The sequence below is a fragment of the Lithobates pipiens genome, unplaced genomic scaffold (assembly GCF_037356315.1).
Source record: "Lithobates pipiens isolate NorthernLeopardFrog02 unplaced genomic scaffold, aLitPip1_a1.2 Scaffold_13, whole genome shotgun sequence".
Classification (NCBI taxonomy): Eukaryota; Metazoa; Chordata; class Amphibia; order Anura; family Ranidae; genus Lithobates; species Lithobates pipiens.
The window spans coordinates 421,906,330-421,922,040 of NW_027507718.1; the positions used below are offsets into that span (position 1 = coordinate 421,906,330).

Here is a 15,711-nt window from a genome sequence, read left to right on the forward strand (position 1 = left end):
TGAATTTGCTAATGCAGATCCAGAAAACAAGCAATCTGTTTATTCAGTGTGCAGAAAACATAGTTGGCAACATATATTTTGGATAACAGAAAAGTTACCATATACAGTGTGCATCTCGGCTATATATTTAATGATTAGCAAAGGGTTCAGGTTTGTAGCCCATTTGAAATGTTTTTTTCCCTGGAAATACTTTAAGCTACCTTTCTCCTTTCACTTAAAAAGCTACTTCCTGGCTCATCCTCCAGTATTCTGTGCTGGCATAGCAGAGTAACAGCCACACCCCTTGGCACAAGTGTCCTCACACAGACTTGTACTGTCAAGTGGGGGGGGCATTCTATGCATTAAGATAGAAAAAACCTGCATGCAGCAGCTTCCCCAGAACCCCTAGAACTTACCTGAAGCCCCATCTCTCTCCAGCGATGTCCACGACTACCTCAGCCATTCTGGACTCTCCTTTTGATTGGCTGAGACACAGCAGCGGAGCCATTGGCTCATGCTACTGTCAAAGTCAGTTAGCCAATCAGGAGAGGAGGGGGCTGAAAACCAGATCCAAGTCTGAATGAACACATGGAGCTGTGACTTGGCTCGAGTGCCACCACTCGACAGGGGGGAGGGGCCAGGAGACCTCGGGGGACCCGAGAAGAGGAGGATCCGGGCTGCTCTGTGCAAATCCACTGCAACAGAGAAGGAAAGTATGACAGGTTTGTATTTTTAGAGAAAAAAAATAAAAAAAAGACTTTACAAACACTTTGAACTAGAGAATTTAAAAGGGATCTTGTAAGGAAGTCAGAAAGAATCTAAAAGTGGTACCTTGTGAAGAAAAAACAACTTCATACTTGACCATCCGTAGCTGGTTTGAAGTAGTTTAGCTTTTAAACTGACCTACCAATGACTGTGGGTTTTGCCAAATAAAGCCCCCTCCGAATAGTTGCTGTGGTTACTTCTTTTGACCCCTAGCCAGTGAAAGATATAATAGTGCCAGAATGGTCATCATGAGGAACCATAAAGCCCAGCAGGGGCAGGCTAAGCTACACACCTCCAGGGTGCAGAATAGGATCGGTGCTCGAAGTTCTGCTACCAGTGCTGCAGAGTTTCTGCACACCAGCCAATGAACAAGTAATTATGAAGTAGGTTTTCTTCACAGGGTACTAGTTTTAGTATTTATCACCCCTCAACAGGTCCATTTTAAGTATAATCCAATAGCGTGAGATCTTTCAGCAACTTCACAATCCATTACACATCTACTTCTTACCTTAGGGGGATTAAAGGGGTATGTTTCTGGTATTTTGATTTCTAGCTGGTATCGTCCACCTGTAAAATAATATTTTATCCTTTTACCAATTCTTAGGTTACAAATCTAAAAACTCACTGTGAATCATTTTATTTGAAAATATAATTTATAGTGCAGTCATCTGAAGGTAATGACAAAATGGTGGCATTCACAGAGAAAAGTTTTCACTAGATAAAAGTTTCTACACGTCTTAAATGACAGCAGAAAAACACACTGGAACACAAGCAAAAAAAAGATCATTCAGAAATATATAAAAAAAAAAAATCCATATATAATTGGCTTTAATTATATATATATATATATATATATATATATATATATATATATATATATATATTATACTAAAGCCAATTATATATGGATTGAAATTCTGGTAGTTTAGCAGAGACTGACCAAAAATTGTAATTAGTGTATGGGCTAACTGGTTATACACAAGTTTATCTATTGATCAACTTGTGTACAAACCAGCCTGTTGGGTTTTTTCTGAAGGATCAGCGCTGCCATCATTGTATTCTGTCGGTATGGAGCCTTCAGTGGGTAGAATACAATAGCACCGTGGGAAGATTCCCCCATCCACATTGAATGTGTGAATGGGGTAATCCGCTATAATCCATGTATGGCCTTCCTAAAGACTAACTGTTTTTGGTTAACATCTCTGCATTAACCATGTTGCAAACATTTTAAAGAAGTCCAGCCTGAGCTTTTTAGGCTGGGCTTCTCCTAAGGGTCACAGAAGTGCAATTCCTTTTGCACTCCTGTGACCCGTTTTCAGCGGAGAGCGGTCTTTATTCCACTCTCTGCTGACATCACTGGAATCAGTCGAGGCACCGCGTCATCCCGACTGCCTAAGTCTGGATCCGTCAGCTGCCTTGACTGATGGCAGTCTCAGCAGCTCAGTGAGCCGCTGAGATGGCCGCTTCCCACTCCTCCACAGCTCATCGATTCGATGAGTGTGGAGGAACAAAGCAGGAGAGATGCTGCCATCGGCGGTGTTCGTGGCTAGGTTCTCAGTGCAGAGATGCCGGGGGACAGCTACCTAGGCAAGTATGATTATAAACATAAAAAAAACAAAAAAAACAAAAAACAAACAAAACCCATACTTCCCTTTTAAAAACTCTGCATATAAAATAACTGGTGATCTACCAAAATTGTACTCAGCTCCCAAGTCCTGTTGCGAGGCTGATAACACGCAATTTGAGGAGTACTGTATTTTCAGCCCTGCCCAGCGTTTTCTTACCAAACCTCCCCCCACTATTCCATTTCCACAATATAAAGGATAATCTTTCTGTAGTCCTAAGATACTGAATGGGAGGAGTAATTACTCTTCTTGAGATAACACAGAAAGTGAGCACTGGACAGCTCTGAATTTGTCATTTATTGAACAAAGAAAACAAAATGCTTTCAATTGTAGTATTCAACAGTCTAAAAGGGAGCAAATAAGAGAAGCTGAGGTTTGCATTCATTTTAAAGCGGCCAACTAATTTTAAAGTAAGCCGGTCACAACCTGTGGCAATGCAAGTACAGCATAAAAAAATGCAAGGCAAAATGGGCAATAAATTTAGTTTAAAGCGGAGTTCCACCCACTTTTGAGAGGTGGTCTTAAACGCAAGACCACCCTTCGTTTTTGGATATGAAAAAAAAACTATATTTTTTTTTCTCTTCTAACGTACCTTTTTATAAGTACTAAGTTTACTTCCGATCCATCCGGTCTGCGGTGCAGGGCATCATATCCTTTGTGTGTGGTGAGGGCCCCCCCCACTGTCTTCTGGGACTGGTGTGTGTCCCAGAAGACAGCTGGCCATTCACAAAGCGCAGCGTGACTCATGCATGCGCAGTAGGAACTGGCCAATGAAGCCGCAAGGCTCCACTGCCGGTTTCCCTTAGTTAGAATGCTGGTGCCTGCACGCGATCCGATGGACGGATTGGCCTGGGGGGGCCACGCCACATCGTGGGCTCCCTGGACAGGTAAGTGTCCTTATTAAAAGTCAGCAGCTACAGTGTTTGTAGCTGCTGACTTAAAAAAAAATAAAAAATTGTGGGTGCAACACCGCTTTAAGTTATCTCAAACTTTCCATATAAGAGCCGAGTGTGAGTAAACCCCTCTCAAATTTTACTGTCAAATGAAAGGCAGCCTGGAATCAAGAGAAAGTTTCAGGAGGTGAGGCCAAGTGCACCATTACCAAACAAATTTAAGAATTGCATGATAGCTTCTGGAACTCACAATTTATTATTCAGGATATTTCTCATAATTTCAGTCTGAATTGCCCAAGTTTGTGATGGGTTCACTTAAATATAATTTTACCACTGAAGGTTTACTCAAAAGCAGAAACACCAAACATTCTCCAGTGGAGAATCACTCACTGTCATTTAAAAAACAAATGGACCTGGAAGATTCACGTACAGAAAGCGTCTCTGCTTAATAAAAGCCCCCCTAGCAATCCCAGTAAATCTGTGAAATCAGCACAGATTTCTTCTCTAAGCTATAAACACTAGGGTATCTCTACTACTGAGCAAGCTGACATCTCTCCAAATGCATTCACTATTACCAGCAAATGTAAAAGGTATAGATGGTTTTTGCCATAGGCTGATTTTGTTTCAAGTGTTGTGGGCATTCCTGTATTGTCATATCTGTGAACACAGCCTGCATTACCTCTTGTTTTAAAACAATCATAATTAAAAAAAAAAAAGAAAATTATAATAAAGTCTGTTGCACGTGGATGCTTTTTACATCCAGTTCCAATAGGAATTACCGTACTTGTAGGCCATTTGCAAAAGGGGCTTTTAGTCTGCTTTCTCACTCTCTCTTGTAGCTACTGACTGGGAAATAAAAGTGAATGCATTTCTACACAATGCCATTGACGCTGCTCTAGGATCGAAACAAGATGTACCTGATGTACCTGAGAACAGAAGTCACTGTGATGGGTCAGGAGAAGAAGGCATCAGCCGGTAAAAGAAAAAGTAAACCATCTTAAGTAGTGTAACCAGGGAATGCTGTAAAATTGGCATTTGATGAAGGTTGTAAGCATATCTTATTTCCACAAGTAAAGATACTATACTATACTATATATGGGTTGTCCTAACTTAGGCTCCAGATTCTGCAGCTTCATTTTTTAAATATAGTGGGGTGTTGGTTGCTAAGTATTTTGTTGTCGGCATCCTTGTAAGGGAGATTTGCACACTTCCTATCTTTCTAGGAAGGCAATGAGCGAAAATCTCCCAAATGTGAACACAAAAAAAAAAAAAAACTGTTTGAGATTTAATCCTTTTCCACTCTAAATGAACAAAGTTTTGCCTGAGGTTTTAATAAAGGTTGCTGATTAAGGGCTCTTTCACACAGCATTGAAAATAGGCGGTTGGCCGTTTTTAAACGCTTCCCAAGCGTCTATCAATTCTACTCAAAGTTATTACAATAGGGAGAGGATGGAGGCGTTCACACTGCAACGTTTGAGTTGCTAGTGCTGCCTGCAGAGTTTGGCAGGTCTAAACGCTTTGCAACTTTCCTCAGGGGACAAAGGAAGGTCTAGTTGCCAATTCTGTCTGGGTTGGTTTTGGTCATGAGGCTTATAGACCCCAATTGTTCCACAGCAAGTGTAAGGCCACTCTGACTGGGACTTTCATGTTATGGTGCATACTTTATACGATTGTGCTAGGTTTGTTAGTCTGATGTTAGTGTTACTTGTTGGCCCTTTGGATGCTTGACGCCACAAACAATTCTGTCAGGGCCTGCTGATACGAACTTCAACATGTTTCATTTATTATACCGCTGTGATCATGAGTTTGGTTGGTTTCTGTGTGTCTGGGGAAAAATTTTGTATGTTTTGCATTGTTTTTTTCCCAACAAATATTATAGAAAAAAAATAAATAAAAAAAAAGGTAATGTGCACTGAATAGAAGAGCACATTAAAAAGTAAAGTGCGCTGATTGAAAGAGGTACAGTAAAGTGTGACATCACTGTGTTAATATGTATCGAAACACAAAAACAAAAAACTAAAAATATTGCAGCTTACCAAACCTTAAAAAGAGAAATATGGCCAATGCTAGTTTGGTTATACTTCTCTTGTGGGTCACAAAATCATACTTTTGCACTCCTGTGACCCAGGATCAGCCAACACTCGGCTATAGCCGTTAATTTATGGTGAACGGGAAATGTACTACAATTTGAAAATGTGTAATGACTTAAAGATGCATACATGTTCTGTACAGTGGCAAGAAATTGCTCATTAAAAAGTTCACGGTGGTGCAATGCTTGAAACCCTAATATTCAGTGCCGGGTCACCCCTGATTCAGTGCATCGCACCTGAATCGCACACCGACATCTACGAACCACTTGGGGTGTTAATGTACAGTTAATGAAACCCCCAGATCAGTTCGCAGATCAAAGTGCAAACTGTCAAATGGTGCAGGAATTGGATCACATAGGTGCGACTATCCATGCAGTCCGATTCCAGTGCTGAACAGGAACTTGACTGACATTATACTGGATATAGTGTAGCAAACTTATACAGTATGATAAAAACACACATTTAAAATTTTCTGGATTAAACATATTTGGAACATGCGCTTGCAGTGAAAGAACCTTAAAATTGTTTTGACTTCATACGCCTCTTCCATTATCTTTATTTGCAAAGCTAAAAATTATTGACCATGATAAAGATTATCCTGCAGCAGAATACATCACTCTGCTTTCCAACTATACTAATAAGAGTAGAATTTTAAAGAAAGAGGAAAATTACATAATCTTTGTCTCCAAGAAATTTGCTAAATAATAACATAATGAATCATTCAGTTATCCAGATAGATTTAAAATAAAAAACAGCAAAGACCGAGATGTCTCTAATTTAACCTAGATGAGAAAAGCAAGCATTTTTTTTAAATCACATTACTCCCCGTTACCTGAAGAACTTTACAAATATAGATAGATAATAATCTGATCCCTAATATTATAATCATTATAAAAGGTTAATCTAATGGACAGTACTTGCCTTCATATGGAGTGTCGGGAGGGCCAGCAATTTCACCTCTCAGTTCAGAGAAATTCTCATCTACCAGGTCTACTTTGATTTGGTTTTTGCTAGTCTAAGAAAAAAAAAAAAAAAAAAAAAAGAAAGAAGAGAAGTATTAGAAAATAACAGATTTACAATTTAGGAAAAACACAGTAAAAAAGGCAGATTTACTAAAAGGAGGGAAGAACTTTCATACAATTATATGAAGATTTACTTCAATACTACAATAGGCTAAACGTTTTCCCATTCCCATATTTTTATTTCCCCATTTTCCTATTCCCATATTCTTATTTCATCTACACATAATTGGATAACTGACGTGACTATTCATGGAATTTAATGCGTGAACATTCGCAACTCCTTTAGGTCTTTCACATGGGCTTTGCATCACAGTAAATTTAATGTTGAGTTGACATGTGTCGCCACCCAAACTCACCCATTCAAATCCAAATACATGGATCACATTTGCTATTCGGGTCACCTCCTGAACGCCTGACAGCAGCTGCTTACACTCCAATAAGCGATCTACCACAGATAACATTTCAGAAAATATAAAAGCGTGAGGCCATAGATATAACATTTTCTTTCCTACAACCACAGATTGCAGGAAAGAAAAAAAATTGCTAGTTTCCCCCATCAATACAGTCAATTGATCGACATGGGTACAATCAGCCTGCCCATAAATGGTTTGAACGTCAGCCAGATCATCAGAGATTCGATTTGAACCATCTATGGCTGGCTTTATTATATCAGCCTGAACATCTTTAGTCATCTGCTGAAAGTGTGGAGGAAATCCTTTCTACAATGAAAACATTTTAAGGTCTCTAGTCGGGAAGATCAAAAGAAGGCTTTTATCCACTAAGATCCATAGATATCAAGGTAAAATCCAAAGTGAATTTCTAATAGACCTGCTGCTCAGGTGCGTGGGCCACGACAGAGATAGCCAAGCAGGACTAAAAACATAAATTTATATAGATGGTCATCAATGCAAAGCTACATGAGTTACTAAATACATGCAGCAGGTATGAGAACAATTATTATACAGGATTTATATAGCGTCAGCAGTTTGTGCAGCGCTTAACAAAATAAAGGCATTATTACAGTACAAGAGGAATCAGAGGGCCCTACTCATTAGAGCTTACAATCTAAAAATTATATAGGGGGTTTAAGCCCTTAGGTGTCTAGTAACTAAAAGAACCAAGCCTAAACATATAATGAAATTCAAGATATCAGTAAAAATGCAGAATAATGAACTATGCAAAGTGGAAATTAAGTTTGACAAAGCTTTCTTTGGGCATTAAAAACTGGTTTTGGCGATTTTGCCTCATTTCCTCAATGGGACGCCCATTAATTTGTTGCCAGATCATTCCAGACATAAGCTCAGCCTACACCGAGCCCCGAAGCCAGTTCTCAGGCTGTTGAAACAAAGGGACATTAAATACAAGTGAGTATATCGCTTCTTGCTCAAATAAGAGGTAAAGAGGCTTTATTACCCACCTATGTCTACCTGCCGCAGGTCCTACCTTACATAGCATTTCTTGGCCTGCAATGGTTTTCTCAACATTTGTTCATATAGTTGTTTCAACATACCTGGGAAAAGGTAAAAAAAATTCCATGCTAGCCACACAAAGACCAATGTGCTATTCATACAGGAGCCCCACTTCAGACGTACAACTCCACTCACTTGTCAGAATAAATACTGCCCTCTATGGGTTCACTGCCCTAACCATACTTACAAATCCCAGGTCGTCTCCATAGCTTTCCATACAAACTTTCCATGCATTATGCTTGAATCAAGGGGAGACGGCCAAAACAGACTCTTTTGTTAAAGTGTTACTAAACCTATGATCCTGCATTCAGTATATCTGGTCTCCCACAGTACACAGAAAATGGAAATGCAATTATTTTAGTAAATATAAACTGCTAAATACCTTTATCAGTCTCTGGAGTTTTCATTCTGCACTGACTGTCCTATGAGGCTGCAGGACCCCTGATCCTCTTTCTGGACAGTGCTGATTGGCCCTGTGCTGATGACATGTACTCTCACAAGAAAATAAACAAATTCTGGCATTACACACCAAACTGAGCATGTGCAGCTTGCCCCCAGGGCTCTGGAGATAGATTGGGGATGGTGAGAATCAAAAAAAATAAAAATAAAAATAAAAAGACAGGATCAGACCACCTTTCGACAATGCAGAGGATCAACCCCTTCGGTTCCACATTAAGTATAATAAGCATGCTTTACTGCATATACAGACTCATTTTACTGTTGTGGGTTTAGTAACACTTTAAAATCTCTTCGTATAATGCCATATGCACAATTGTTAAAATGTATTTCCCTAACCATGGGCACATCTTGTTCAGTCTTCCTGTTCTCTCCCAGTTTTAAGATTTTTCTTTGTGGGGGTGATCTGAACCTCACTCTGGACCCTACCATTACTGCTGCCAAGTCCCCTCTCATGCAGCTTTGAATAGGCTCCAAAAGGTGCCCATCACACCTCGAGTCCCTATGACATGTGGCATCTACTAAACCCACATGACAAAGCCTACACTTTACAATACACCACATACAGTAGGCTGGACTACATTCATCTCTTCAAACCTTTTTCTCCTTTACATTTTCAACTCCACCCCTATTAAACCATCCAGGATATTCTTCGCTTAACTCAGTTGACTTTTATAGTTTCAGAGGATTTGCAAAGAATGGCAGAACATCCCCGAACCAAGTGTGTAAAAGCTTGTTGGGTCATACCCCAAAAAAACTGGAGGCTGTAAGTGCTGCCAAAAGTGTTCCAGAAAAGTACAGAGTAGAGGGTCTGAATTAATATGCCAATGGGACATTTCAGTTTTTTTCTTTTTAATTAACCACTTGCTTACTGGATACCTAAACCCCCCTCTTGCCCAGACCAATTTTCAGCTCTTAGAGCTGTCACTCTTTGAATGACAATTGCGCAGTCATACAAACACTGTACCCAAAATACATTTTTACCATTTTTTTCCCCACAAATAGGAGCTTTCTTTTGGGGTTTATTTTTTGATAAAATAAATAATAATAATAAAAAAAAAAAAAAAAAGGAATACAAAACCGTTTTATATTTTGTTAATACATTTTGCAAACAGGTAATTTTTCTCCTTCACTGATATACGCTGAGGAGGCTACACTGATAGGCTGCATTGATGGGCACCAATAGGTGGCACTGATGAGGCGATTGGTGGCACTGATTCGTGGTACTGGCAGGTGGTACTGGTGGGCTGTCCTTTCAACCGAAGCCGGTGATCAGCTTTTTTTCTCCTCCCACTGTCAGCGTCAGAAAAAAAAAAAAAGGGATTAAAAATGTTCTGTTTACATCACATGATCAGCTGTCATTGGCTAACAGCTGATCACGTGGTAAGGGGGTCAGGATCGACCCCTTACTGTTATCACCAAGTCCAACTGACCACGCGGGGAGTGTACAAAGGGGAGGCTATAACGTCATTCGGCTATAGCGTGGATCTGAAGTTTTCCCTTTGTCATTATGGGGTACTGACTGAGTGAAGATTAAATGGGGAAAAATAACTGTAGTATAAAGCCGCACTATAAAAAAATTGAAGTGAAGGAGATCTGAATACATTATGAATGCACTGTATACGTATATCAATTTATAACCGATCTGTGCACATACAATAAAGAAAATCAAATGGGAAAACAGTGCAAGCATGTGGGTTACACTGCATACCATTTAACAATCTTCAAGCCACCAGTAATTGGTACCAACACAAGTCAACCCACTAATGGTTGGTGCTAACACATTTCCATCAACCAGTATGGGGTGGGTACACAATTCTTAAAAGTGAAGAAACCATGATTACTGCAGTGCAAAGTGGACCCAAATGTTCTAATTGTACGAGTGAAACATTTCTCTAGTTATCCAAAACTCGACTTACTCCCAAGCACCCCAGCTGTGCCATAATCCAAACTGTAATTTCAGTGGCAACTTACTATTAAGCACATTATCTAGGAAAGGATTTATTTTGGGTGCTGCATCATATTTTTGCTTTTATTTACATCTTATTTCTTTCCATCACATTAGGTGTCATATACTTAACGTAGTTAGCCAAGTATGGAAAGGGCTCTTTGTAAATAATAAAAAAAAGGTACTCTATTTTATTTTTGTATCCTCAATAATGTAACATACGTTAAAGTCAAAATAAACTCCTTAAAAAAAACTGTAGCAGGATGACAGACAAGACAGACTATATAGAAAATCACTTGATTCCCCATCAACACAGTGTTACCCCTCGCAGCGCTCTTGTGTTCTGCCAGCAGGGAGCCTTCCTTACCAGTGTTCCTTCGAGAAATGCCCCTCTGTCAAAAAAATGCCTCCATGTGCACTGTAGAGGCATGTTCAGTACAAAATGTCACTCCAGCCGATTTGTTGATCAGTTAGTGTGACAACACAGCGCACGCGGAGATCAGAGGCATTATCCGACGCTTTACAAACAGCAGAGGGAGAACATACTTGTCAGAGTCTGCCTAGCTGTTGCTTGTATTGAAATTTGCGTGTATTGAATGCCGTGTTTTCTGTCTGCTGCACAGCTGATTCAGTGCGTTAAACAGTGGGTTTTGCCTGTATCTAAATGTGGGTTAAAACACACACAAAAGCCACCCCGCAATAGCGAGGCAGAATCTGACAACTAAATTCTCCTCGGCGCTAAGCAGATCGTCGGAAACTGCCTCCAACGATCTGCGCATGCACCGTGTTGATGTCACTACAGCTGGTCAACATATCAGCTGGAGTGACGTTGCGTACTGCACATGCGCATAAAAGTGTTATTGGCACTAATCATTTGGGGAAAAACCCAACAGGCTGGCTTGTACACAAGTCGATCGATAGATAGATCTGTGTACAACCGAGGTGCCCATACATGGACCAAAATTCGCTGGTGCCTGCTGAACTTTGGTCCATCAACAGCCCTGGTCAAAAGTTTTGAGAACGACACAAATATTACATTTTCACAGTCTGCTGCTTCAGTGTTTTTAGATCTTTTTGTCAGATGTTATTATGGCACACTGAAGTATAATTACAAAGCATTTCATAAGTGTCAAAGGCTTTTATTAACAATTACCGTATTTATAGGCGTATAACACGCACCCCAAGTTTAGGAGGGAAGTTTAAGGGAAAAAAAAACATCAATGTAGCCTTGCCCCAGTGTCATTTGCAGACTTGTCAGTGTAGCCTTGCTCCAGTGTCATTGCCACTTTCCAATTTAAAAATGGCGCCAAGATACAGAACTGGATGTCCCATGTATCTCAGCGTGGCTCGGTGGCCCTCGGCCACTCTCTGCTGATTGTGAGCGGAACAGCGAGCCGCCGAGATCATAGCAGAGTGTACTCGGCTAGACTCTGCTCAGTCAGGCCCAGGCCATGTGTCCATCATAGGGCAGGGCAGGACTGGGCGTGACTGTGCAGTGCAGAGTCTAGCCGAGTACACTCGGCTATGATCTCAGCAGCTTGCTCCTCCGCTCACAATCAGCCGAGATTGGCGGGGGATCGGCATATAAACACAAAACACACCCATGATTTTAAGAGGAAAAAGGTGTGTGTTATACGCCGATAAATACGGTATGTGAAGTTTATGCAGAGTCAATATTTTTATTGTTGACCCTTCTTTTTCAAGACCTCTGCAATGCACCCTGGCATCTGTCAATCAACTTCTGGGCCACATTCTGAGTGATGGCAGCCCATTGTTACATAATCAATGCTTGGTGTTTGTCAGAATATATGTGGGGGGGGGGGTTTCAACTGTCTCTTGAGGATTGACCACAAGTTCTCAATGGGCTTAAGGTCTGGGGAGTTTCCGGACCATGGACCTAAAATTGCAATGTTTTGTTCTCCAAGCCACTTAGTTATCACTTTTGCCAAGGTCTTCCATCATGCTGGAAAAGGCATTGTTCCTCACAAAACTGTTCTTGGATGGTTGGAAGAAGTGGCTCTCAGAGGATGTTTTGTACCATTTTTTATTCATGGCTGTGTTCTTAGGCAAATTTTTTGAGTGATCCCACTCAAGATGCTCTACTGTTGGCACAACACAGGACTTGATGGTAGTGCTCACCTTTTCTTCTCTGGACAAGGTTTTTTTCCTGGATGCCCCAAAATAAATAAATAATAATAATAATAATAATAACTGGAAAGGGGATTCATCAGAGAAAATGACTTTACCCCAGGCCTTACCAGTCCAATCCCTGCACCGCAGAATATCAGTCTGTCCCTGATGTTTTTTTCTGGAGGGAAGTGGCTTCTTTGCTGCTCTTGACACCAGGCCATTCTCTAAAAGTTTTCTCCTGTGCGTGCAAATGACTCACACCTTCCTGCTGCCATTCCTGAGCAAGCGCTGCACTGGTGATGCCCTGATCCCCCAGCTGAATCAATTGTAGGAGACGGTCCTGGCACTTGCAGGACTTTCTTGGGTGCCCTGAAGCCTTCTTTACAATAATTAAACCCCTTTCCTTGAAGTTCTTGATAATCCGCTAAATGGTTGACTTGGGTACAATTTCAGTGGCAGCAATATCCTTGCAAATAAATCCTTTTTGTACAAAGCAATGATTGCACGTGTTTCTTTGCAGGTAACCATGGTTAACAGAGGAAGAACAACGATTTCAAGTACCACACTCCTTTTAAAGCTTCCAGTCTGTTATTCTAACTCAATCGGGTGATTTCCTGCCTTACACTGACACCTGCCTTAATGAGAGAATCACTGACAAGTCAGCTGGTCCTTTTGTGGAGGTGTTTTTTTTTGGGGGGGGGGGGGGGGGGTGAAGTTCATTTTCACGGCAAAGAGGGACAATGCAATTAATTACAATTCATCTGAGTATATGCAAATTGCCATCATAAAAAGTGAGGCAGCAGACTTTGTAAAAAAAAAAATGTATATTTGTGTCAGTCTCAAAACTTTTGCCCAGAGCTTTAGGATAGCTATAGATTTATTGTTTTTGAATCGTTCAGTCAATGGGATGGAGGAAGCTCTTCTGCCAACGTTTTATCGAATAGTGCCCGCTATCGAGAAGAGTCCGGGACAAACGGCACATGTGCCGTAGGGAACAGCTGATTTTACGATAAGCTGTCGCGACGACTCCTGCACACAATAGCCAATATAAGAAATTGTGTCAGATTGTGCCTCGCGTTGCAGAGGCGTGTTCATGTTGGTGAGGGACGGATTTGTACATGATGGGGGCGGATTATTAAATGATGAGCAGTGCTGCAAAACACATTTTTCAGATAGAAACACACACCCTTCAGTTGACTAAACACACCCCGCAAGCGTCCAAGAAGAATAGCAGAAAAATGTCGGCTATTTTGCGCAGGCGCCGTCTCCACAGCTGATCGTAAAATCAGCTGTTGTGCCGTTTTGTCCGGCACATGCACCATTCGTCCCGGGCACTATCCGATAAAACCCCGGCTTTGGTATTCAGCCAGCCACATCAACCGTGACTGCCTAAAAACCTAAAAAGTGACCCGTGTATCACGCAACCACTGTTCAGCCAATAATTTTTCAGCTAAATTTTTAAATCGACTTTTGTTGAGCCAGGGGGTGCTGACAGGGTCACCCTTGGCTCAAATTCCACAAGAAACAGCTGAAATTTAGCCCATGTATAGATAGCTTAGGGGACAGAAGCAATCACACATACTACCAACACCTACTCAAAACAGAAATACCCACATTGGAGAGAGTGACACTTCAATAATAAGAATACAAAGTGACACAATTCTGGCAGAATGCCCTTGTGAAATTAGTGAATCCAGTAAATACGCTACAGAGGCAATATTCAGTGTTCAATCAGGTCCGCTATGATTTACAAACTATATATTATCATGGAAGAAAAATAAAGCATGTGCATTCCAACAGAGTAAAAGGCAGAACTATTTTTGTGCAGTCAGTATAACAGAATAACCCATACTGGAAAAACATTGTATAATAAAAGTACTGGATTTATACAGGCAATTTACCATTACAACTTAGTGGCTGTAACAAGGTCTGTCTGTACCACACAATGATGGACAAAATCAAACATTTATTCTCCAATGGTCATGTTTCTAGTTCTGGTCTGAATCTAGTACCTGTAACCCGTGCATCAGGTGTTTCTTGCATTAGGTGACATAATATCATACATAACTCTTGCACCACTAGCAACATTATAGTATTTAAAGTGGTTGTGAAGTTGGAAGGTTTTATCATCTTAAAAGTGGAGGTCCACCCTAAAGTGGACCTGCCGCTCATTGGAATCCTCCCCCCCTCCGGCGCCACAATTGGCACCTTTCAGAGGGGAGGGGGGGGGGGTGCAGGTACCTGTACAGTACAGGTATCTGCACCCACTTCTGGCGTAGATTCTGCAGAAGGTACTCCCCTTTCCGCAGAATCTACGCCCCTTTCCGAAAGCCCCCCGCTGCCTGCTGGGAAACACACAGATCCCAGAGACAGCGGGACCATCCTTATTGCGCAGCGCGACTCGCGCATACGCAGTAGGGAACCGGGAAATGAAGCCGCAAGGCTCCACTTCCTGATTCCCATACCCAAGATGGCGGCGGCAGCACCTGAGAGACGATCGAGAGATCGGCTTCGGGTGCCGACATCGCGGGCGCGCTGGGCGGGTAAGCGTCACTATTTTAAAAGTCAGCAGCTACAGTATTTGTAGCTGCTGGCTTTAAAAAAAAAAAAAAAAAAAAACAAACGGCAGACTCCCGCTTTAAAGTATTCTATGCATTAAGATAAAGAAAAAACACACGCAGGGCGGATGTGTAATGAGAGGACGTAGCGTCCGCCTGAGGGGAGGGGCCTGCCAGCGCTAAGCTCAACGCACCGACGAACAAACAGCAAGGCATGGTTTGGAGCAGGGAGGTGAGAGATCCCAGCCCAGACATGTGGAAGCGCTCGGTGCGGTGCTGCTAACATCCCGCAGTCCTGAGTACGGAGCTTTCCCCAGCCTCCTCATCACCTCGACCGGCCCACTCCCCCCCCCCCCCTCCTCTCCGCTCTAGTGCACAACGGATACCCCCTGACTATGCAGCAGGACCTCGGAGGAATTTGGAGGAGACCCTCCAGAGCCCGGAAACTAGAAGGAGACCAGTGTGAAAGAGACACAGCATTGACAAGGACGGTAACATTCTTAAAGTCACAATATTGTTGCTGTGTAATATACATCTAACCAGGGGAAACAAATAACGTGTCTATGGGGTTAAATGTATGCAGGTCAAAAGGAGCCTTGTTAAGTAGTTGAGGAAGCCTGGCTGCGGATAAGTTTTCCTTGGTTGCATGTTTCCATCGACAGTTTTGAATTTAAAGCTACTGCAGGGTTGTATAAACCTTAACAGGATCGTAGTCTCATTGTATATGCATATGGTAACGGCTATGCTCAGTATACCAGGAGATGATAACTTGGAAA

General features: G+C 41.6%; 1 protein-coding gene across 1 annotated transcript in view; it reads right to left on the reverse strand.

Annotated features, from left to right (window-relative positions):
* Positions 1-15,711, reverse strand: part of UBE2K (ubiquitin conjugating enzyme E2 K) — a 58,943-nt gene that overhangs the window by 19,314 nt on the left and 23,918 nt on the right. Inside the window, exons 2-3 of the mRNA XM_077477619.1 lie at positions 6,274-6,367; positions 1,253-1,311 (exon numbers count right to left, since the gene is read on the reverse strand). Of these exons, the coding sequence (XP_077333745.1) occupies positions 1,253-1,311; positions 6,274-6,367 (153 nt within the window). The remainder of the gene's footprint in view (positions 1-1,252; positions 1,312-6,273; positions 6,368-15,711) is intronic.